This window comes from Triturus cristatus, chromosome 2_2 (genome assembly GCF_964204655.1).
Source record: "Triturus cristatus chromosome 2_2, aTriCri1.1, whole genome shotgun sequence".
Lineage (NCBI taxonomy): Eukaryota > Metazoa > Chordata > Amphibia > Caudata > Salamandridae > Triturus > Triturus cristatus.
In genome coordinates, this window is record NC_140582.1 from 14,056,224 (window position 1) to 14,081,276 (window position 25,053).

The 25,053-nt window shown below is 50.4% G+C and overlaps 1 protein-coding gene across 1 annotated transcript in view; it reads left to right on the forward strand.

The window, feature by feature from the left end:
• IDUA (alpha-L-iduronidase) overlaps positions 1–25,053 on the forward strand; it is a 1,533,398-nt gene that overhangs the window by 1,342,088 nt on the left and 166,257 nt on the right. Inside the window, exon 11 of the mRNA XM_085640933.1 lies at positions 18,518–18,643. Within this exon, the coding sequence (XP_085497059.1) occupies positions 18,518–18,643 (126 nt within the window). The remainder of the gene's footprint in view (positions 1–18,517; positions 18,644–25,053) is intronic.

Consider the following 25,053-nt stretch of genomic DNA (forward strand, 5'->3'; position numbering starts at 1 on the left):
CCTGGGTCCTGTAAGTGCAGTGCTGCCAGCTAAGAGTATATGGTGCTGGGAGCTTGTCAAACACGAACTCCACAGCACCATAATGGCAGCACTGAAGTTTGAGAAGTTTGGTATCAAACTGCTCAGCACATTAAATCCACACTGATGCCAGTGTGTGATTTAATGTACAAAACACTACAGAGGGCATCTTAGAGAGGCCCCCTGAAACCTAAACCTACAATCCACGTCTGTTCTGAGGCTGCCTAGGCTGCCACACAGCAGACATGTTGCTGGACCCCTGGGTAGGAGAGCCCCTGCTCTCCTGGGTCTGCAACAATGCACATCCTGGGCGAGGTGCTAAATCTCCTCCCCCAGAATGGGCAGGGGGAAGCTTCACAGGCATGCCGCCTCTTTGAGCTTCCCCAGGCCACTGCAACCCCCCACTCTGGCGGGAAGCTTGGCCGGAAACCTCAAATAAGGACAGGGGATGTGCCAGCCTGCCAACCCCACCCCTCAGGTGGGGGAGGCGAAGTGAAGCACATCTCCGGGCTCTCGCCATCTTGAAGATGAGAAGCCCTGCCCAATCAGGACTAGGCTCCTGCCCCCCTCCCACAGGAGAGAGGCAGGATAGGGGGTGTACCCACCCCAGGACAGGGACCCATTGGCCCCTGCCCTTCACCAACCTGTAACGCCCCTAAATCTAGTATTTAGGGGCACCCTGAACCTTCCTTCCCCAGATTCCAGATTCCAAACTACAAAGAAGAGCAAGAAGAAAGAAGACCTGCCCTGCAGCTGCTAAAAAGAGGAAGACACCAACTGCTTTGGCCGCAGCCCTACCGGCCTGTCGACCCTCGAACCTGCTCCTGCTCCAACCCGGCATCTCTTGTGGCCAGCAACCTCACAAACCCCAGAGGACCTGGCCACCTCTTGGCTCTAAGCCCCTGGGACTCCCATGAGTAGAGGCTCTACTCAAAACCTATCTCTAATCCCTGGCAGCAGCCCGGAACCGCGAACCCAGCACACTCTGCACCAGCCAAGCCTGGCCAGTGCCGGAGTGAACAAAGACCCTGAGGACGACCCCACGGCGACCCCACGGCGACTGTGACCCCGAGTCCGGCACCCAAGGACCTCCCTCGACACTCCTGAAGAAGCCTGCAGCCTCAGAACAAGGTGCCCCCCCAACCGCAATCAACAGAGGGTAAGATTTCCCGACACCAAAAGGCACCCCTGCACGCGGCGCCCCACGGCCCCCTGTGCCCAATCCCGGGGTACCTACCTATCCTCCAACTACCCAACTTACCTCTCGAAGTAGTGGTGGCAACAGAAGAGTCCTCGTCCCCGAGCTTGCAGTCTTTTTCTAAACCGGAGATTTCCCATTGAAATCAATTGAGCGCCCGAAGGCTCAAAAGCACTCTGCACCCAGCTGCCCGAGTGGCCCTGGCAGTGAAAACTCTACACCTACCTACTTCCCCACTTGCCCTGAGTAAGTGACCAGGAGCCCAGCTCCCACAGCCGCGTGGTTTGCCAGTCAGCAGCCACCAACCAAGGCCCCCCTATCCCTCATAGGATAACATTGGGCCTAACTCTCTCTGCACCCGGCCGCCCTAGAGCCGCTGAGGGTGAACCAACTGTACCTACCTGACCCTGGGGGACCCCTGAGTCTATGCCAAGAACCTCAACTCTGCCAGTCGAGTACTTACCCTTAAACCGCAAACTCTATTTTCCTCATAGGGTAACATTGACTGGCTTTTTCCTGAAATTTCTTCTAAGTGTGGACTTTTCAAATCTTCAAATATTCACCAAAAATCAGCCGAGTGACAAACACGAATTTACTCACCTGCTCTTAGGTGAGCTCCCAGTGCTGGATCTTGGTGTCCAGCACTGACTCTGAAAAATACTTACAACTGTACTTACCCTTAACTCAATTTTCTTCCATAGGAAACCATTGACTTGTTTTTCTGTGAAATTTCTTTTAAGTGTCGATTTCTGCAATCTTTAAATATTCTTCAAAAATCGTATAATATCTGAAAACGTAATTACTTACCTGTTTTGGATAAAGGTCCCAGTACTGAGTCTAGGCACCCAGTACTGGATTACAAAAGTAACGAGAACATACTGTACCTGTAACCTGAATTTTCTTCCATAGGGAATCATTGACTGTTTTCTTTGAAATATTTTCTAAGTGTCAACTTTTAAAATAGCTAAATATTGTTTAAAAATCATTACAGTAATTAAGTCGACTTTCATCACTTGATTCTGAGTACTGACCCAGGACTGAATCTAGGATCCAGTCCTGGAATTCACAAAGTAATACTAAAAGTAATCTGTGGCAAATAACATGAAACTTCCACTTGAACTCAATGTATTATTGTGTTTAAAATACGGTTGCCTATTGCAACCACTTGTAACTGTTTACAAAAGTCAATTACATCTTGCAAAAGTATTTATATAAAGCATCTCATTCTGAGAAAGTATATTTTAATTCCAATTGTTGGGTCTAAAATAAAACAAGCATATATTTTTTATATATAAACCATTGGCCTAGAGTTCAGTTATTGAGTGTGTGAGACCATTTGCTGACTGAGTGTGTACAACAAATGCTTTACACTGTCCTCTGATACTGCCTTACTGCTCGACCAAGCTACCACTTTAGAGAGTAAGGTTATATCTAACTTTAGCCTCTGTCAAACCCTTGGGGACTGTGGACTCTGTACACCCTGTACCTATTTGGGAACAGTATATACAGAGCCACTTTTTCACACCGCTAAGTAAGCGTATTTGAGGTCTAGCCTTACCCTCCAATCCCCTTCCAAGAGCAAGTCTCGGAGTAAATGTATGCCCTCCATCTTGAAGTGGCAATACATTACCCAAGAATTGAACTCTTTGAGATTTAATACAAGACGAAAGCCCTGATCTTTCTCCGGGACAAGAAACACTGTGCTGGTGAAACCGTGAGGGTGAGGTATAGTTTGTACAATTGCCCCTTTCTGCATCAACGATGCCACTTCGTTGTCTATAAAAGACCTCTCTACTCGGGAAAAACGTAGTGGTTGTGGTCTGTGTGTTTGTCGAGGTGTGGCATAAAAATCTATCTGAAAACCGAGTACTGTCTGCAGCACCCAAAGGTCGTACGTTAGGGTTCTCCATTTGTGTAGAAACAAAGCAATCTGACCCCCCACCTTGACATTCCCACACTGGGGCAGAATTACCTGAATAGGAGGAGTCTCTGTCGCTACCCTGTCCTTGGTAGCCTCCTTTCTGGAACCTGCCGCGACCCCCACGATTTCTGGTCTTCGGGCTCCTCCTCTGCCTCTCTGCTCGAAACCTCTGGAGGCCTGATTGGATCCACGACCGGGCGCTCGACCTCTGAAGCGACCGGCCCTGGTAAAAAGGGCAGTATGGAAAACCTTCTTAATAATTGGTTTGACCCTTATGCAATGCGGAGAAAGTGGCGACGTATTCACCTAATTCCTTCACAAACTTTTTGCCGAACAAAAGACCATTGGCCAAGGTGCCTGCTTCCGTAGTGGCCATGTCTACCAATTGGGGGTGTATTCGTATTAAAAATGATCGCCTGCATTCTGTTGAGATTGCACAATTGGCATTGCCCAAAAACACAGGGCCATCTGTACCCATACCAAAATTTCCGTCACATCTAGTGGTGTGTTGGTGTCTTTGGCATGCACCGCCATATCCAGATCTAAGTTATCGGGCCAGAGATATCTAATAATTTATTCTGGCACCCTCTCCAGGCTCTATCCAAACCCTTCTTTGGATCCTTAGAAAATTTCTTTAGGAAAGGGGCCATGTTAGGGTCCAATTCGGGAGTGTCGGCCACATTACCCAACAAGGCTTGTCTAGGATATTCGCAGCGTAAAGTGGCACGCACGGCGCTCTCAAACCCCTGGCGAAGGTTCTCCTGAACATAATGCACTACTTCCACACAAGTTACCCAGTCCGTGGAACGTGGGTGGGTGATGTTCTTCGGGTCAAAAAGGAGATTTTTGGTAGGTGGAGGTGCGCTGACGTAGTGAGTCTTGAGCTTCTTTTTTGCCGGTTTAAGCGGTTCTGACGTGTCCTTATCTGTGTCCGAGGTGTCTGGGGCAGCCGGAGACGACTCATCAGTGTCACCAGTCAACAGGGTGGAATGTTTGGCCGGGAAAAGTTCACCATAGGAACCATGATCAAGGACCGAAGACGCCACCTGCGCAAGGCTCTCCACAGAGGAGTGTCGTGATGTGGTGCCCAAAGCCGCCTGCATTTGGCGCTTCCCATACTTCTTCAGGGGCTCAGCATATGACTGTAGAGCCTTAATTAGCACCCTGTTCACCGAGCCCTGGACGTGGGTATCCAGGGCTTCGACCAACTGGTGCTCTTGGGGCACCTCTTCATATTTCCCATAGTCATCATATTCAGTTGTCTCAGGACTGGGCAGATGAGCTGGGGGATGCCAGTGGTCTTGATACCTCCCCTGACACTGGCTTCATCTCTCCTCCGACCGTGGCTTCGGAGGAAGGTGCTGCATTTTCTGTGGTGATGCGCAAGGCGGCCGAAGCCCTTGGGCTGGAGCTACCTGCTGTGGCCGTGAGGACTAACCTCCTCACTGAAGTGCTCCAACCGTCAGCAAGCTCCTCTGAGCCTCTGCTGCAGTTTAATGAAGCACTGGTTGACGTTCTGAAGGGCACCTGGTCCAAGCCCTCCACAGTACCTCCTGTGGACCGCAACGTGACCCGGCGTCACCGCCCTGCACCGGGCGACCCCAGTTTTCTGTCCATGCACCCCACGCCTGAGAGCCTGGTTATCCAGGCCTCTACTTCCCAGACCTCCTTCCCGCCCGCTCCCCCGGATCGGGAATCCAAGAGACTAGAACAGTTTGGTAAGAAGCTGTTCTCCTCCCGTAGTTTGGGATTGCGGTCTATTAACACCGCTTGTCTTTTGGACCGTTACTCCCACTCCCTGTGGGATACGGTGGAGGACATGCTGCCCCAGTGTCCGGAGGAGGCCCGGACTCGGCTCGCCCAGGTTCTTGCCGAGGGGCGGGATGCAGCGCGGCATGCAATCCGATGTGGACTGGACACTACGGACTCGCTGGGTAGGGCAATGACAACCGCGGTGGCGCTTCGTCGCCACGCCTGGCTGCGGTCCATGAGTTTTTCTGGGGATGTCCAGAGCACCCTCATGGACATGCCGTTCGATGGCAGTCGCCTTTTTGGCGACAAAGTGGATAGTGCGCTGGAGTGCTTTAAAGACTCCAGGGCTACGGCCAAGTCCTTGGGCCTCTCGGCCCCGCGCCCGCAAACTTCCACTTTTTGCCCCTTTCGTGGCCAAGGAAGGGGCGCCCCCTCACATCCGCCTAGCCACAGGCCGCAGAACCAACCTCCACGTGGACGTGGATTCCGCCGAGGTGGTACAGGGGGACAACGTGCCGGTCCGTCCACATCTACCCCAGCAGCATCCGCGTCAAAGCCCTCCTAGTCCGTGCTTTCAGGCCCATTCCACGCCAGTGGGAGGCAGAGTTCGCCATCACCTGCTCCACTGGCATTCCATCACGTCGGACAGGTGGGTGCTGCAAATCGTCCGAAGGGGCTACTCCCTCCCCTTTGAGGCGACCCCTCCAGCCATGCCACCGCAGTACCCCCGCATGTCGGTGGATCACTTGAAACTTCTACAGGAGGAAGTTACGGCCCTCTTGGCCAAGGGGGCCATCGAGCGCGTTCCTGGTCCAGAAGTAGGTCGTGGTTGTTATTCCCACTACTTTCTGGTTCCCAAGAAGGGCAAAGGGGGCCTACGCCCTATCTTGGACCTCAGGAGCGTCAATGCTTTCCTCCGGAAGGAGAAGTTCAAGATGCTCACATTAGCTCAGGTTCTGGCTGCCCTAGACCCTCGAGACTGGATGGTAGCATTGTACTTGCAGGACGCTTATTTCCACATCCCCGTCCTGCTGGCCTACCGGTGCTACCTGCGGTTCATGGTGGGCCCAGAGCATTTTCAGTTTACCGTGCTCCCCTTCGGCCTCACCAGTGCCCCTCGGGTGTTCACGAAAGTGATGGCGGTGGTCGCAGCTCATCTGCGCAGATTGGGGGTTCCAGTCTTCCCCTATCTCGACGACTGGTTGATGAAGGCGGGCTCACCCCACGCAGTCATCTCCCACCTCCAGACTACGGCTGACCTCTTGCATTTGCTGGGGTTCTCCATCAATGTGCCGAAGTCGCATCTGAGTCCCTCCCAGAAGCTCCTCTTCATCGAAGCGGTTCTGGACTCGGCGCAGTTCCGGGCCTATCCTCCGGAACAGCGGGTCCGGGATATTCAGGCTCTGATTCCCATCTTTCGGCCTCTATCCCGGGTTTCGGTCAGGTTGGTGCTGCGGCTTCTGGGTCTGATGGCCTCCTGCATCCTTCTGGAGCTGAGGGCGATCAGACTTGCACTAAAGGCATTCCTTCCCTCTATCCGTGGAAGTGTAGTGCAGGTGTTCACGGACAACACCACCGCCATATGGTATTGCAACAAACAGGGGTGGGATCGTGGACCCTTTGTCAGGAGGCTCTGCGCCTCTGGACATGGCTGGAACATCTGGGCATCACCCTGGTGGTTCAACATCTGGCGGGCTCTCTGAACGTCAGAGCAGACGAACTCAGCCGCCAGTGCATGATGGATCACGAATGGCATCAAAACTCGGACATGGCGCAAGGCCTCTTTCGGCAGTGGGGAGAGCCTTGGTTAGATCTTTTCGCCACCGAAGAGAACGCGCAATGTCAGCAGTTCTGCGCGTTGGAGTTTCAAAGACGGCACTCGCTCGGGGATGCCATTCGTCGCGAGGAGAGTTGCGGTCTGTTGTATGCCTTTCCGCCTATACCACTTCTGCCCAGAGTGCTGAAGAAGATCAGGCGCGACCGGGCCCAAGTCATCTTGGTGGCTCCGGATTGGGCACGAAGATACTGGTATCCCGAGCTATTCAGTCTGTCGATCGATCCCCCGATACGACTGCCTCTTCAGGAGAACCTTCTGTCGCAGCAGCAGGGGACGGTCCTCCACCCGAACCTGTCCAGTCTCCACCTCCATGCGTGGAGATTGAGCGGCGTCAGTTGATGCCATTTGACTTGCCTTCTGAAGTCTGTAATGTTATTCTGGCAGCCAGGCGTCCCTCCACAAAATCGGTATATGCCTGCAGGTGGAACAAATTTGTGGCTTGGTGCACAGCAAAGGCTGTGGATACCCTTTCCGCCCCTCTTTCTGAGGTTCTCCTCTTTCTCTTTCCCTCGCCCAGCAGGGCTCTGCTCTGGGCACCCTCAAGGGATATCTTTCAGCTATTTCTGCTTTCTTACGGCTTCCTGATCAGCCTTCTCTTATCAAATCCCCTGTTGTTTCTCGATTCTTTAAGGGCATTACTCACATGTTTCCTCCTGTCCCTTTCTTAAAGCCTCAGTGGGATTTGAACCTTGTCTTGACCTTTCTGATGAGCACTCCCTTTGAGCCACTTCATAATTGTCCCCTTCGTCTTTTCACTCTTAAGGCTGCTTTCCTGGTTGCCATCACCTCTGCTAGATGGGTGAGTGAGCTCCAGGCTCTCTCTTCTAAGCCTCCTTTTCTTTCTGTCCATCCGGACAAAGTTGTTCTCAGGACTCGTCCTTCCTTTCTCCCTAAGGTGGTAACTGCCTTTCACATCGTGCAGTCTGTTACGTTGCCCACCTTCTTTCCGCCTCCGCCTCCGCATCCCTCGAAAGAGGAAGAGAGGCTCCACCGTCTGGACCCAAAACGGGCACTGTCCTTTTATTTGGACCGCACCAAGCAGTTCCGGGTGGACAAGCAACTCTTTGTTGGCTACGTGGGCGCTAAGAAGGGGCGGGTGGTGCACAAGCGTACCATCTCTCGGTGTGTCGTTTTGTGTATCAAGGCCTGTTACTCCTTAGCTAAATAGGAACCTCCTGTAGGGCTGAGGGCCCATTCCACTCGGGCCACTGCGGCGACAACTGCCCTGGGCCAGGGAGTCCCCTTGCAGGACATTTGTCAGGCAGCAACGTGGGCTTCACTGCACATGTTTGCCAAACATTATTGCCTGGACAGCCAAGTCCGGAGAGACGGCTTCTTTGGCCGTTCTGTTCTCCAGGACTTTCTGGTGTGATCTTGGTTCGCAGACCCACCACCAGGGTTGGTATTGCTGGGGTATCTATTCTAAGGTGAGGAATCTAACTAACGTGTTTCTTTTAGATGAACAAGTTACTTACCTTCGGTAACAATACATCTGTAAGAAATATTAGTTAGTTAGATTCCTCACCGACCCACCCATCCTCCCCGTTCTGCGAACCGATATCTAGGGTTGAGGGTACCCCTTTCAGGGCCCTAGAATTTTTTGGCATCAGTGTCGGTCTCTTGGATGGCTCTGCGTTCCTGGCGCGGAAAGCTATGTACAAGAATTGACGTCAGCACGCGAGGGCGGCGTCTAAGTACTCAGACGATGTCATCCCGGCGCACGACGCAGACGACGCCTAGCGACGCGCAGGGGTATTGCTGACGAAAATCTTTCCGGATCCAGCCTGACGCCTGGGGATATTCTAAGGTGAGGAATCTAACTAACTAATGTTTCTTACAGATATATCATTACCGAAGATAAGTAACTTGTTCATCGGGGACAAGGGATATCTCATAGGAAACCCCTACTCCCAGGGATAGTCCTCACTCGAATTTGTTTCCTTTTTTGGGCACTTTTACTCATTTGGTGTGTTTGGCACAATAATTTTTCTTCTTCCACCCTGGTGTGGTGAAGGTGTCTGTCCTTCCCTTCGTGGGGAGCCATACATACTCACCGTCTCTTTACTCCTCCTTTTATCCTCGGGCCTCCCAGGGGCCCCCTCCAGAGAAGGTAGAAGACCTAGAAGAAATAAAACAGAAAAACAGAAGATAATCTGCTAACACTATCACCCTTATTTGAATTGTGAATAAACGCATGTCACAATTACACCTATACGACCTCCTCTGTACTTTTTCCCACATCCCTCCCACATGTCCTAAATGACATTCACAAGTAAAACATGATGAAGTCCTAATCCTCCTCAATCTCTTACCTGCTTTTAACTCAGTGTTCCCCTCCATGTTGATATCTAGCTTAGCAGAAGATGGGTTTGGGGGCCGTGTCCTAGATTGGGTTTCTGCCTTTCTATCAGACCATACTGAAGTGGTCTTTCTGCATCCATTTCTGTCCAAATAATTATCTATTCATTATCCAGTCATTCAGGGCCCTACTCTCACCCCTACACTTTCCATCCACTATGTGGCCCCCACTTGCATCCCTCATCCCTTCTTTGGGTTCGACCTTCCTATGGTATGCCTATTACATGCAACTTTCTGAGATTGGATGGAGACATTCTGTCCATCCAGCCTCAGCTTAAGATCTGCTTGACAGCCATAGCTTTTTGGATGACTCCCAACTCTCTTTGCTTTAACTCATCTAAAACCGAGATTCTGGTCTTTTTCATTTCTTCCATAAAGCTCTCCAACCGGTCATAGGAGCAAGGATCAACACCTCTTCCTTTCTTCATTTTTGACAACAGCTTCACGTTTCAGTCATACGTCTCCAAACTTGTCTGTAGTTGCTCTTTTTCTCCTTAACATTCCTAAAAAGATTCTCCTTTTTCTCCAATTTAATGTTCTCAAGACAGTAGTCAAGGCCCATATTGCAGCCTGGTGAGGACTACTACAATTCTTTTTTTCTTGACTTGCCTAATTATCTCCAACATAGTTTCAAATTATTCAGAACTCACCTGTATGTCTCATTTATACATCAAAAAACATTGGCATATTTCCCCTCGCTTACAAACTCTTCATTGGCTGCCAATAGAACAATGCTGTCTCTTCTGTGCTTTGTATTTGAGCATGTAATAAAACTTGTCCCATATATGTTCAGAAGATGTTTATACACTACTATCTTTTGCAACACCAGCTGCTCATCTTCTGACAAACTCGAATGCATTCCCTGAATGAAATGGTCCAAAATAAGTGGCCAGTCCTTCGGCGGTCTTACTCCAAAAGTTTAGCATGACCTTACACTTTCTCTTTGCTCCTTTTTATCTCATAAAACCTCTGCAGACAGCTTAAAACTTGACTATTCGTACTTAAATGTGTTCCTTCCCTCATTTTTCTGGTATTAGCCTCATCTCTCCACAAAGTTGTTCGGCATCAGAACACCCTATTGGGTAACAGCACACTCTAGCAATGTTCTAATAATCGATCTATACTACATGCATGCTATTGACACCCAGCTGATCTCTCTATTAAACTTCCTAAGACATCAACTTCATCAATCAGATGGATCATACAAACAAGTGGCGGATGTCACATGGCAGATGTCATTTAACTTCTTGAATCCTAATCCATGTAAGACTGAGATTTTCATTACCAGGAATACCCCTGATGAATTGAATCCAGCAGTCTGGCTGGAAATCATGGTTCCCCCTGCTGGATTCTCAAAAGCTGTTTGCAAACTTGTCATCTTGATGCAGATCTATCCTTGCTGGCACACTTTGCAAAGGTGTCCAGCACCTGCTTGTGGCAGATTAAACTGCTAAAATAATCTACCTTTTGTTGATTCACAACATCATATTGTAGTAGTCACCTTATTTCTCCTCTCTTTATGTTTTGCATGGCTTTGCCATTAAATATAGTGGACCCCAGTGGTTGTATCTTTCAAATATGTGTTGTGTAGTAACTTTAATAGGATTGTACCAACTCCTTCGGCTGGAACCTTCAGCTGAAGGTTCTGTACAATGTTATGCTTTGTTTAAGGATCTATCTAGAGCCACAGTTTGAGCTTACCTTCACCTGTTTGCATCCAGATGGCTAGCTAGTGATTTCCTTGTCTTTATTTTGCAATAATGCAATCTTCTCTATGACGTATAGCATCGCCTCCTAGAAGAAACATATATTGACTGTAGCCATAGCGGCTGAACTAATACGATCTATTTTAGTGTCTCAGACATGATGAGAGACTGCAAGTGGGTCTGAATGTGGCAGTGAAATTCATTAATGGTCAAGGGAAAAGTTATCTTGTCACACCAATTTATTAGTTCTTTGCATTAAATAAAATTAGAGAGCTCTTTCTGTGACCAAAGCAAAGGTCAGCCTTCCATTGGATGTGCTCTTCTTCACCTCCTTTTTCTCAGGAAACTAAAGACCCTGTTTTTTAATTGTTAATATGGCCCTGGCAGATCTTATTGGTTTGTGTTTCTCTATTCTATATGTTTATAGACTTGTGTTGTTGTTTATATAGAAAAAGAAACTATGGTGAATGTTGTGCTGTTCAAAAAATAAATAACAACAGTGCGGAAAGTAAGATATTGTAAAGTCTAAAGCCAATGTATATAAGGCAATTGGCTGGAAATATGCAGTTCTGGGAAGCAAGAATGTACAAATGAGGGGGGGCGTGGCTTGCTGCCAACGGGAATGGCCGCGCAGTAGCGAGGCTCTGCAGCGCCACTCCCGCAACTATCCGTTAAATTTGTGCCCCGTGGCCCCAACCCGTGCAAGTCGAGGGTGTTGGTGGCCCTGAGGCCCCCGCAGACCTGCCGGCGAAGTTTGGAGGCGATCGGAGGTGGGGCGGACTCTGAGCCCCGCTCTCCGTGTACTGGTGAGCTGCCGCACGGCTGAACGCCTCGACCTGCCTGGTCGCGACATCTAAGAGAGGCCGCGGCTGCGGCCTAGGAGGGTGAGAGGCGGAGCGGACGGAGCCGCGGCGCCTGGAGTGTCTTGGGGGCTGCTCTCGTGGGGCCCTCCAACTGGCTGGTGATTTCGGAGCCCCTGGAGGAGGTGTGGTCTGCGAGCCGGTGCTACACCAAAGGAGACGAGCGGAGCGGCGGACCGGGTGGTGTGGCCGCGGTGAGTCCCACGCGGGGCACTGACGGCTGTGACGGGGGAGCCGGGATTCGAGCCCGCAGTGCGGGGACAACGTCTATATCTGCCCGTCGGCTCCAGGCACTGGCGCACTGCTGACCGGGCCGAGTGTGGGGCGAGGCCCAGGCAGGGAACCTTAACTACGAGGCTGTGGTGGTGCCTATTGGGTGCCCGCTGTGGAAGCGACGCCGCCCCGGTGAGGCCGGCCTGATTGTTGGGACCGGGTGACCTCCTCGGCGCGGGGGGTGAGGGCGCGGCGCCGCCCGGAGGACTTGGGGGCAGCATATATCAGCGACGATCGGCCGACGGCCTGGCGGCTGGTAAGGGAGAGGCCTCGCTACTGGCAGTGTGGTGAGAGTGGTGGCGACGGTGAAATGGCGATGGCGGAGTGAGACTAGCTGCACGTGGAGAGCCGTACTGGAGGTCTGACCCTAGCGCAGTACATACCAGGCAGCGGGCCCTGCAGGGGTGCTTGGGCCGGAGTGACACAGCCACACAGGCCGGATCTGCGGTGCTGGGGGTGGCGTTGACCCCCCCGGAATTTGTAGCCTGCGAGGAGGGCTTGAGGATCGCCTGTTGGGGGTGCCACGGAGGTACCTGAGAGGGGGTGAAAGGACTGACGGGAGGATCTCCGAGATCCCGTAACTGCGACGGCACTGACCCGGGCCGTCTGGAAGGATTTAACGGCGGCCGATTCGGGACCGGGGAGACGCCGCCCAGCCGAGCGGATTGATCCCGGAGCTGCCATCCGCACGGCATTACCGGACTCCGGAAAGTGGAGGCCTTCGACGGGGGGTGCTCGTCCTGCAGTGGGGCAGCGGAGATCGCAGTGGATTGCGACCGGCCTTCTCCGCGTTCGTCGGTAGAGCCCCGACCGAGGGTGGAGTGCACCTGCGACGAGGGCGCAGTCAGCGAAAACCGACAGGCCGGGCGGAGTCTTCCGCCGCAGACGGCGGGGAATAGCGGCTGGGCCTTCTAGCTGGGGTGTGCCCACCTCAGGGTGGCCATGCTGCCTGGGCGGACTGGTAAAACAACGACGCAGGCTAAGCTGGAGAAGTTCGCCTGGCACCAGCAGCCGAGTGGCGACAGGGCAGAGATGCCGGCCGCGGACGGTAAACCCGGTCCATCGAACAAAGACCTGCTGGATGCAATACAGGCTGTCAAAACGTCCCTCGAGCAGCGAATCGACACCGTGGCCACTGATGTGGGGCTGATTCGAGAGGATGTCCGAAAGATCGCCGACCGGGTGGGGGCAGTGGAAACTGTAACCAAGGAACTGTCGGGCGAAACCGACCGCCTCAAGCGCGAGGTTAGTGACCTCCGTGCTTCCCAGGAAGGACTTGCCCGACAGCTGGATGACTACGAAGGTAGAATGCGACCGAACAATGTGCGCATCATAGGTGTTCCGGAACGGGCGGAGGGGCAGGCGGTCGACCTCTATGTTGAAGACTTGATTCTCAATCACCTACAGCCGCGAGGACTCTCCAAGTGCTTTACTATTGAGAGGGCCCATCGGGTACCGGGGGGTCGCCCGCGACCCGGGGCCCCCCCTAGACCTATCCTGGCCAGAGTGTTTAACTTCAGGGACCGAGATGTAATCCTTCAAATGGCGAGGGCGGCACCGCCTGTCGTCGTGGAGAACAGTAACATCACGTTCTTTCCAGACTTTACCTTGCGAGTCCAGAAACAACGGCGGAGCTTCCTTGAAGTCAAAAAGGCACTCCGCGAGAACGCTGTCAAATACGCAATGTTGTTCCCTGCCAGGCTCCGGGTGGAGGCTGATGGCAAATCCTGGTTCTTCCTGCGCCCGGAGGATGCCTGGGACTGGCTGGAAGGGTGGCGCACCGTAGACAGTCGGAGAAAGACGAAACCTTCGGCGGCGGATTCGGCCGCTGACTGGCGCCGACAGAGGCGCTCCCCTTCACGCTCTGATTCTGGGGCCTTGGGCCCAGTGGAGGAACATTGACTATGGACGCTGGTAAGCTGGCCGGGGATCCTGCGGGGCGGCCCTGAGCTCCCACATTGGCTGTTTAGGGGGCGGAGTGTTATCGTTGGGGTGGAGGGGGGCCTTGTATAGGTGCTAATGTGGTGGGCCTTGAGCTGCTCCCCTGAATGGACTGCCGGCGGGCCCTTCCTGCTCGACGCCCGAGGGGTGCGGGCCGCTCCTCTCGTAACGCCACGGGGCTGCTGGGGGAGGGGGGCCTGGGCTAGCCGGATAAACTCCCAGAGACTCCTTATGGCCTAGCGTGAGTAGGGGTTGGGGACAAGAGAAGGGGCCTTGTGAGATATTGGCCGCCTTGCTGGGAGTGGGGCAGCACACGTTTCCTCTAAATGTTTCTGGGGGGGCGACAGGCACTCTGCAAGTTGGGGGGGGCGGGGGGTTCTAGCCCCGTTCGGCAGGGTAGCAGGGAGGGATGGGTTTGTTGGAGGGGTGCATTTAAAGGGGGGGATGTTTTGCACTGTTTTTCTGCAGCAGTTATGCACTCTACCTTTTGTCAGCATGGGGCAAGAACGGCCTGGGCGATAAAATTAAGCGTAGCGTAGTGCAGCATTACATACACCGCCATCGTATTGACGTGGTGTTGCTCCAAGAGACACACCTTATAGGCAATACCTGTCATGCCCTAGACCGAAAGGGATACCGCATGGTTGCCCACTCGGGCTTTACCTCGGGTTCCAGAGGGGTGGGAATTCTCCTTAGAAAGGGCTGCCCCTATGTGATACACACAATTTCCACTGAGCCTCAGGGTAGATATGTAATTTGTTCAGGGAGCTGGGAAGGGAGTGCCCTTAACTTGATCTCGGTTTATGCACCGCCGGGTCTGCAGCGCCAGACCCTGGCGGACGTTGGAAAGACTCTACTGACCCTGCCGGAGGGCGCGATGATTATGGGCGGCGACTTCAACCTGGCGATGGACGATGCGGTGGACCGTGCTCCACCCCGGGCGGGCGGGCAGCTGGGCTCGCAGTTGAGCAAATTCGCGGATGCATTCGGTTTGGTAGATGTCTGGAGGTGGTCGCACCCCCGAGACACGCTCTACACTTTTCACTCCGGAGTGCACGGAAGCCGCTCGCGGTTGGATTACCTGTTTACGCTAGCACAAGATATCCATAGTTTTAGCGACTCCTCTGGCCTGGCAAGGGGAATTTCCGATCATTCTCCGGTCATTGCCTCTTTTGGGGCCAGCCTGGATCGTCAACCGGGCCCCATGCGGATTCAGCCATGGTTGCTGAAAATCCCGCACATTAGGGACTCCCTGCGACACGACACTGATTGCTACTTTAAAGAAAACGAGGGGTCGGTGGATTCGGCGGTGACACTATGGGGGGCCTACGGGGCTGTTATTAAAGGAACAGCACTGTCATTGCTGGTGAGACACAAACGTGAACGGCGATGCTGGGTTACCGAGCTCGAGGCGGAGATACTTCAGCTCGAACAGGGAACCGCACACACCCCGGCCCAGGATGCCCCACACTTACTCGAAGTGAAAAAACAAGACTATAAACAGCTGCTCTATGAAGAGGCCAGTCGCCGATCCCTCGCCACCCAACACAGAATTTATGAGCTGGGAGAACGCACGGGTAAAATGCTGGCATGGTTGGAGCGGAGGGAAATGGCGGCGAGTTGGGTAGGTGCGCTCAGAGGGCCAGACGCGACGTTGATCACCGACCCTCAAGATATAGCAGAGGCGTTTGCTGCGTACTATGAACGTATCTATACCCCGCCGCAGAACTCGCAGGCCGGTTCGGCACCAGACCTCCTTGCGACCGTTGAGTTACAATGTCTCTCCCAGCAGGACCGGGAAATGCTGGAGTCGGACATCTCGCTGGAAGAAGTCCAGACAGCCATCCGAGACACACGCTCTGGGAAGGCTATGGGTCCCAACGGAATCCCGATAGAACTCATGAAAAACATGTCGCTGCTGGTGGCACCCCACCTGTTAAATATGTATAACGAATGCTATGAGACCGGCACTCTTCCGGCTGAAATCCGCATGGCTACGATAGTGGTAATTCGCAAACCCGGCAAGCCACCGGACGAATGTACATCATATCGGCCCATTTCCCTGATCGCAGTGGAGGCCAAAATTCTGGCTAAGCTACTGGCCAATCGACTGCTTCCATACCTCGCGGCCTTGATCCACCCCGACCAGTCGGGTTTCATGCCGGGCCGGAATACCGCCCGAAATCTGCGTCGAGTCCATGGTGCCCTGGGTCGAGCGGCGACGATTCAGGACGATGCGCTGCTACTAGCGCTGGATGCTAAGATGGCGTTTGACACAGTGGCGTGGGAGTACCTGTTTGCTGTTCTGGCCCGGGTGGGGGTGGGCCCTCGGTTGATGAGATGGATCCAACTGCTATACACTATGCCCACGGCCTGTGTATCGGTCAATAACCACCGCTCGGCCACCTTCCCCCTGGGGCGCGGCACGCGGCAGGGCTGCCCCCTGTCGCCGCTCCTGTTTGCCCTGGCGCTGGAGCCCCTGGCGGTCTGGATCCGAAAGGACCCCGAAATTCGGGGCCTCAAACGGACGGCTGATCATGAGGACTGCATTTCGCTCTATGCGGACGATGTTTTACTATATTTAGCCTCCCCAGCGCGCTTGCTTCGTAGGGTACTCCATATTTTCCATATATTTGGGGCCCACTCGGGATACCAGATCAACTGGTCAAAATCCCAGATGTACCGACTCCGGGGTGCCCCACCGCTTAGCCCCAGGGGATATACCATACCGGTGGCAGTACAGGGCTTCCAATACTTAGGAGTCTTCATAACCTTAGACCCCACGGTATTATACGAGCGCAACTTAGATGGCCCTCTACAGAGGTTCAAATCTGATGTGGTCCACTGGAAGACGCTGCCCCTTACACTCCTGGGCCGGGCAGCCCTCTTCAAAATGCTGGCGCTCCCCCGCTTCCTCTATGCCCTCCAGAATACTCCTATCCCGGTTTCAGAAGCCTATTTCCTAAAAATCGAAGCGACGCTGCGGGGATTGCTGTGGGATGCCGGAAGCCGCGTATAGCAATGCAAAAACTGACAATGGGCTGGTACGATGGTGGGATTGGCCTGCCGGACCTGCGCCTCTATTACCAGGCCACTCAGCTGATCGCGATCAACCAGTGGGTGTTCGGGACGCAGGGGGACCCTAGCTTCCGAACCGACCACTGGCTCATGGGTAAGGGTGGCTATAACAGGGCACTATATTCAAATCCGAAGAAATTAGATCTTACGGGACCCACGGCCAGGACGGTGGAGATTTGGCATCTTCTCCAGAAGCGAATGGGGTGGCATGGGCGGTTGACTAAGGCCACTCCGCTATGGGAACCGGACTGTCTGGGACGGCTGAGCACTTCTGCGGGGTTCGACAACTGGGACCTCATTGGCATTTCTACAGTGGGGGACATATGGGTCAACGGCAGGAAGGCGACATTTCCTGAGCTACAGCTTAAATACCAACTGGCTCCCTCAGAGCAGTTCCGTTACCTACAAATTAGCCATGCAATCGACGGGGCCCTGCCTGCTGCGACTCCCCTTCCAAATTCCTCGCCCCTGGAAGATAGATTGTTGCTCGACCCCATGGACCGTAGGGCGATTTCCTTAACGTACAAAAAGTTAGTCAACAACCGAGATGACCCGATGAAGAAACTACGGGCTAAGTGGGAGCTGGACACGGGCGAGATGTCGGAAGAGGCCTGGTGAGATGTGCTGGCCTCCCCTCGGGAGGTGGCGATATCGATGCGGCTCCGCCTGGTCCAGCTCAAGGTATTACACCGGGTATATTTTGATGCGGTCCTCTTGTGCAAACTAGGTCGGCGTCCTACTGAGCTATGTCTCCGTAACTGCTCTCACGTAGGCTCGTTTACACATATTTTATGGGCTTGCCCCTCCATACAGCGCTATTGGACGGAGGTCACCCGCCAGATGGCACGGGCCAACGGGAAGTCGTTGGTTCCCTCCCTCCGGCTATGTCTCCTGAACGTGTGGGAAGACACGGACCTTACCCAGGCGGAGCAGGAGTGGGCGGCGTTGGGTTGGGCCCTAGCTAAAAGAAACATTGCCCAGAAATGGGGGGTGGCTGCTTCGCCGTCCTTAAGTGCCTGGGCCAGAGATATGGATTTCTTGATGGTGGCGGAGAAAACGGTCTATAAAGGTAGAGGGTGCCCCAAAAAATGGGACCTTAAGTGGGGAAGGTGGAATAAATATCGGGGGGAACCTTGTATTTCTCCCACGGTGGAACTCCGGCGAGAGAGACAGGCCCTGCTGGATAACTTGGACGCAGAGGGAAGGTCCGGAGCCTTGGGAAACACCTAATCGTGCACTATGTGGAGTTGAGCCCCCGGGACGTGGGCGGGTCGATGGGTGGTCAGTATGGCGCTTTATATTAGATGGGTCTTTGAGCGAAATTACCTTTGTAGTGATGTTGTTTTTGTCTGATGCCCCTACATGTAATGTGTATAATTACAGACTGCTATGTGGTCGTGCCTACTGTAACTGCTGCGAATTTATTGTTAATAAAAAGTTTATTAAAAAATAAAAAAAATAAAAAAGAATGTACAAATGAAAGTAACATTTGTTTAATAAGGAAATATATCAGAGAGTTCTGTTTTGCCCCTTATCGGATTGTTTGTATATTGATATTGTCACTTATTTATTTAGGATCCAGTGGTACAAAAAGCAAAGCCATTTCCCGAAGAAGGCAACCTAATCATGAAGCTTGAGCTTCCCATACCATCATTGTTACTAATTCATGTTTGTGCACAGCCGCACTTCCCTCCAAATCAGGTAATACATTTTTTTTATTATGAACTTCTGTCTGCATGTGTTTGTTGTAAATTGTACCGTGCCTACAGTCAATATAACTTTGGTGTGTTCTTCCTGTGGATGCAAGAACACTGGAACAGAGAGTGGATGAGCTTGCGCATATACCCTAATTAATTTTTTTATTTTTGTTTTTAAGTGAAAAATACTGGGAAAATCTCTTTTTAAATCGTGTTTCCTCTTTCGGAGCTACATTAGTGTCTGATCCTTCCACTAAAGCCTCTGATGGTCCGGAGACATATTCATGTCTCCTATCAGAAAGATGTCCGTTCCGGATCCTGTTCCACAGCCTCCAAGTTTCATGACACAGTATTGGTGCCCATTCCTGAGTTCTACGCTCCTTTTCGTCCTGTAGAACATCATGGGGATCATACTCCTCAGAGGCATAAAAGGAAAAGATCTACATCTCCGTCACTATTCACAGATGTTTTTTCAGGTTGTGAATTGTCTTCTTATATGGTAGCTTCTCCCACTTTCTTCCCATTGAAATCACTGGCAAGACATATTACCAGTATTATCAATGGGAGCCTCTAAGCTTAATATTCCCACTGGAAGTTCAACAAGCTTCAGATTCTGTGATCATGAAGCCATTGCAGCCACGTGCCTCTTCTAGGCATTTCCTTCTCTTGATTCTTGGCTTTGCTCTCCTGCAACCATTAAAGGCTTCAAGGCTTTGAAAAAAGTACAAATCACTAGATCAAGCCTATTTATTCCTATGCCGCGAGCCTAAACTCGACTTAGTGATTGTATCCGCATCAGAAATGAAACCCACATCTGCTCCTTAAACTTCTGTTTCACCTGATACAGACAGTCAATCGATTCTGCTGACAGACAGGGTTGTGCTACCACTGTTACAGCTGTTAGGATCAAATATTTTTAATAAGTAAACTTATTCAGAGTAACATAAAATTGAGGGATCAATATCTCTATCCCTATAGAACTCTCAACTATAAAACATAACAAGAGGTTTATGAAATATATCACTTTTGTTGTGGTCCATCACTGGAGACCTCATCTAATGGAATGAAATGGTCCACTACTTGCCAGTTTGGCCGAGTGTGGGGTGGGAAGTTGTGCGGAAGGAAGGAGGAAATGGGCCAACAGGACAAACTGGACTCTGCCACCACTTCACCCTGTCTGTCAGTCATGCTACCCCACCATTAGCCTTATACAACCTCATGCCTGACTACTAAGACAGATCAGAGGGGACCAACATCTTCACCTCTTTTAGAATCTTTGACTCTTTGACAGAAGTAAAAAATGCTTAATAAGCTGCTGCCTATTAAAAAAGAATTTTTTTTTTCTCAGACACCACATGCAATCTTTCTAAATGCCACAGCGAGGCGTTGCTCTTAGTGGGCATTAGGTCCCACTTTAATTGTTGGAGCTGCTGGCCCCACTTCAATGTGGACCACGAGTAGGATCTTTTGACTTCCCAGTTGCACTTATCCTTTTTTCTGAAAGGCTCACTTGACCATCTCTTTATCTCCTGCATTACTCAACTCCACGATCATCTTATCCCTCTTGTCACCATCACTGCTGATCTTCTTTGTTATCTATATGCCCTGTGTATATCCCCCACGTCAAGTCGGATCGCTGTCTCTGCTGCCACACCACCAGCAACCTGCAGGGCTTCAGGCAAGCAGCTCCAGTCCACCACAGACAGTCCCCTTTAGGATTGCATTTGGCCCCAATGTTGATAAATTTGGGCCTGCCGGTCCTTGCACCCACCACTGCACCCCTTGCAGTCTCCCAGATGTCTCATCTCCTAAGGGGCAAGCATGGGGGCACCATCTTAACTCCACGTATGTATTGGGGAAGTCCTTGCACACCACCAAATGCAGGTCCGATGCTGGGAGGTAAATGGTGAAATTCACTTCCACTTGTATGGAATCATTTTCTGCCGGCGGACTGGTCCTTGGCTGACCCCTCCTCATCCATCTGCTGTCACTGGAGGCCCATGAAGACTGTGTTACTCCAGAGCACCAAGGAGATATGTCCCACAGGAGGCTAACCTCCCTACCCCCTCCTTTTACATCTGTTCAAACTGTCAGTGCAGCAGCACAGTTGGGAAGAAATGATGGAGCGTTGTTTCTGATTTACCTCAGAAAGATAGGAGACAAGACATCTTGATCAAGTTTTGGGAGGCAATGCTGCTCACCATTTGGGATGGAAATGTTCCCTGCATGGTAAGCGGCAGCTTTCCCTGCCTTGAGTGCCTGACTGCATGTGAAACCATTATTATTACTTTTATTTTTGCCCCTGTTATCACTCTAATTTAGCATCTGCACAGAGGCTTTGCCTGTCCCCTACAATGCGAAGTTCAGAAACTTTCCTGTGACTTGCAGGGGTGCACTAAGTGTGCCCCTACAGTGTGCTTCTGTCTTTTTCCTGGGTGTAGCACATTAAGCAGTGATGACAGTGTACCCTGTTTGTGTTTTTTTGAGTGACCAGACCTTTTTAGCTGTCATTGAAAATATGTCCGACTGAGACCGCTTGTGTAAAGTTCTGATTTAATATCAAACACAGAATCTTGCACTGACACCCCTTGTACTTGTCTAGTGTATGTACAGTGAGTGTGGTACACATGTATGGTAGTCAGCGTTTGAGTATTGCAGCTAGTGGGATTTAATTTGGATGTCTGTGATCATAATGTGGCACAAGTTGGCGGGTAAGAATACCTTCCCCAGATAGTGGTAGTAGATTGTTTGCTTCCCATGGCTCGTGGGTCGGGACCCAGATGCTGAAGTGAGGATACCTTTGCAGATTTCATGAAGATTTGTTATCAAGGGGCTGCTGATTAGTTCTTCTTTACCACTGCCATTTGGCTGATTGTAGGAATGAGAGTAGGACTTCAGTTTCTGTCGTTCAAGGTGAGGACGTTTCTAGGTCAGGTCTGCCGTTAATGTCTCTGATTCAAAATGGCTGATGACAGACAGGTGCAGAACACTCACACTTCAGTAAGAAGCATCAATGTTTACAATGTCTGTATCTGGAGAGAAGCTTGAGTAGGACACATGAAAAAAAAACAAGCAAATTGGTTCTGAATCTTTAGTCAATGGATCCACATCCTCTGTCTAACAAAATGTGTAAAAAAGTGGGCTCCAAACCCCCCTATTTTGTTCCTGTCCCAAGTTCTTCTTGACCAAGCAAGATAGTGCTCTGCATAGTACTCATAGAGCTGCGGTGTAAACAGAATTTTTGTCGCAAAGTCTCCCAGAGGTTAGAGAACATCACCAGAAGTCAACTCCTTGATCAAGGGGGATCTAAAGGTCTGCCTAAAGAGCCTAGAAGTCTGTCTGCCTGCCTGCTGAGAGATAACAGTAGTTTTCCTAGCCCCGCAAGAGAAAAAGACTGTCCAAGAAGAGAAGTTTGTGTGCTTAGTGCGGGGATGTGGCCTAACAGCTTTAGCTGCCAACCTTGGAACTAGGGAACCAGGTTTAAATTCCAGCCTCCGCTCAACTTTCTGTGATTCTGGGCAAACCCCTTAATCTCCACATGCCTAAAAAAGTGTGAAGTATGGCTCTCATGTAAAACATCGGTTTCTCATTTAAAGCACTCTAACATCCTTTGGCCAAGTTCACCCTTGGGGCTGTGACTTCTTGAGGATATCACTGCATGAAGATTCAGCCTAGAGGCTGTAACTGTCTCTGCTGAGTGCCTTCCTGCAGCTGTCCAAGGGGCCTCAGCTACCGAGTGCTGCCTCTGATCTTGGCACTGTTACAAAGACACCCATTCCAGAAGTTGTCTTGCCCCATCATCCAGAAGCCATTAAATATAACGGGGTTACCCTTTGTCCCGCAGAACCCGGGTGTACAGTTCTGAGCTTCAAACAGTTCTGTCGGGTGAACAAAATCACCTCAAGGGGAATTATAAAACAATGTTATTCACTTAACATTAAATACTAGAAGGGCCTATAAATAATCCCTCAAACATGTGTGAAACGTCTCCTGAATCAAAAACACAAATCTTTCAAGAAAATGAGATCCAAAAACCACTGACACAACACAACCATTAACTTGTTTTAAATATATTATTTTTCATATATCAAGACACGCATATCTATCTCTTTTGATATTTCTCTTTTTAACGACTGTCCAGAGAACATAAAGAACAATACATCACATTAACATATACATAATGAAAATCACAAATCCCGCAGTGATCACATACACCAATATGAGACCTTGGAACCAAACCAGGGCAGCCTTAAACGTATTCAAAGAAAGACACATATGGCGTGTCCAAAAGAGTATTCATTAGTTATGTAACATGACATCTCAGACACCAACCGGGGTTCACTCGACGTGGGGATGGGGTTATTTTTACCCTCCTTCAATTGTAGTCCTCTTGGCCCAATCGTGGCTTCATTTAAAATATACAGCAGCACCTGTCTTGTCTGCTGTCTGCCTGCGCTTTGGACACGCCATATGTGTCTTTCTTTGAATACATTTAAGGCTGCTCTTTGATCTGTTTTAGTCCCGAGGAAGACCCGCCATGATGTATAGTGAATAACGCTCGAACACGGAGTCGAAACGTTGACGACATTACGTTATGTCCTATGCCAGCAATCCTTTGGAATATGTAAAGAAGATATAAGGATATACTAAACAAAACATTTTTGGGACATTTTGATTATTTGAGGTTCCAAGGTCTCATGTTTGAAGGATTTATGTTTTTTGAGTCAGGCGAAGTTGCACACATGTTTGAGGGATCATTTATAGGCCCTCCTAGTACATTTTTTTACTATTCCTCTTGAGGATATTTCGTTCAACCAACAGAACTGTTTGGACCATCATCCAGAAAGGCTTCTTGCTGGCAGTGAAACTAAGTGTCCACACTGCCAAAAAGGAAGGGTACAGCACATCCACCCTACTTCCGTAACTGTTGAGAGCAGCTTGCATGTAAACCACAAGCTTAGCCTGCTCAGGGGATGAGAAACACAAAAACACCTGGGCCGATCTGCCGTGCCCACTACAGACTGTTATTTGATGCTAAAGGAATGATACACTTTTGAACTAAACTGCGTACTTAACCTCAGCCTAATCCTGCTTAAACCCATGGAACAGAGGGGCAGCTAATAGCTGGAATCTTGGCCCCAATGGGATGGAGGATGGTTACTGGAAAGAATGGGGTTGTAGTGCGTCACTGATAGAACACAGCATTCTGCATCCCTGTATGTTATGTCCATTGAATTATACAGGGTTTAGTTTTGCTGTGAGATTTGAAGTAGTTTCTTTTGCATAAAGATTACTCCTGGGGTGGGCATTAACTTATAGTGTCAGTTGGTTGATTTTTGAGTTCTGAACCCTGGCTTCCCTGACCGCTCTAATATCCCTGAAAAGTCTTTGATTGCTGGTCTTTGCCACCCTTATAGCCAATTTCTTAAAGGGTTGTACGTGGTCCATCTTGTAAAGCCACCAGTGGCTCTGAAATTCGGGGTGTGGGATGTGATGCAGCAACTCCTTATATCTTAGAGGAGCCTGATAGAAAATGAACAATAGAGAGGCAACAGAAATAGTTACGGGTTAAAATAACAACATACATTCATTTTATATGGTGTAATGAAGGCAATGTTACAAACACTCGTTCATTATTTCTCCATTTGAAATATGTCCTATTCTCATTAAACATTGGCACAAAAACCCAAATCTTACTGTATCTTGTAAAATAACGAGCAAATCCATTGATTTGTAAAAATACTGCGGCACTTATATCCACCTTACACATTGTCCCTTATATAGAGAAGACCCCCAAATATATGTGAGATGTGGATTTACAATATCAGTGACAAGTTTCGAGTCTATTTTTATTTGCATAGTTGCTAAAAACCATTGCAACATTTTAAAATAGGCAATAGAACTGATGTTGTACCCCAGTAAAACCAATAAAACACATGCTAAAAATGCTGTACAGTGGTTAAAGTGGTTGGTGTGACCGTTAAAAGGAATCAGTGATTCGCAGAATAAAGTGCAGTGTGGTCAATTAGTGCATTACTGAAGCCAGAAATACGCGTAATAAGGTGCCATATAGTGCATGCATGTTTGGCAGTGACAGCTACTGAGTTGGCAGCTGCTGAGAATTTATACATTAAAAAAGTGCTCTTTCCTTTCTGCGACAAAGAGATGTAGTGTCCAGTTTGCGGGCCAATGGCTCCACAGGCAACTTATTGCTAATGTAGCTGAGGTTGGATTATTTTTTTTGGCATTTTTTGTTCGGCCAGCGTGAGAAATTTTACCATTCTGCAGTTCAGTTGCGTGGCTCTCGGGTCAAAGCATGCCTGCACCGCTTGCCTCCTGGTGCAAATTCCTTTCTGCTTGAAGGAGGCCTTTAGCAGCTGTGACCGTTGTTGCTGCAGCTCCTTGCATGTGCAG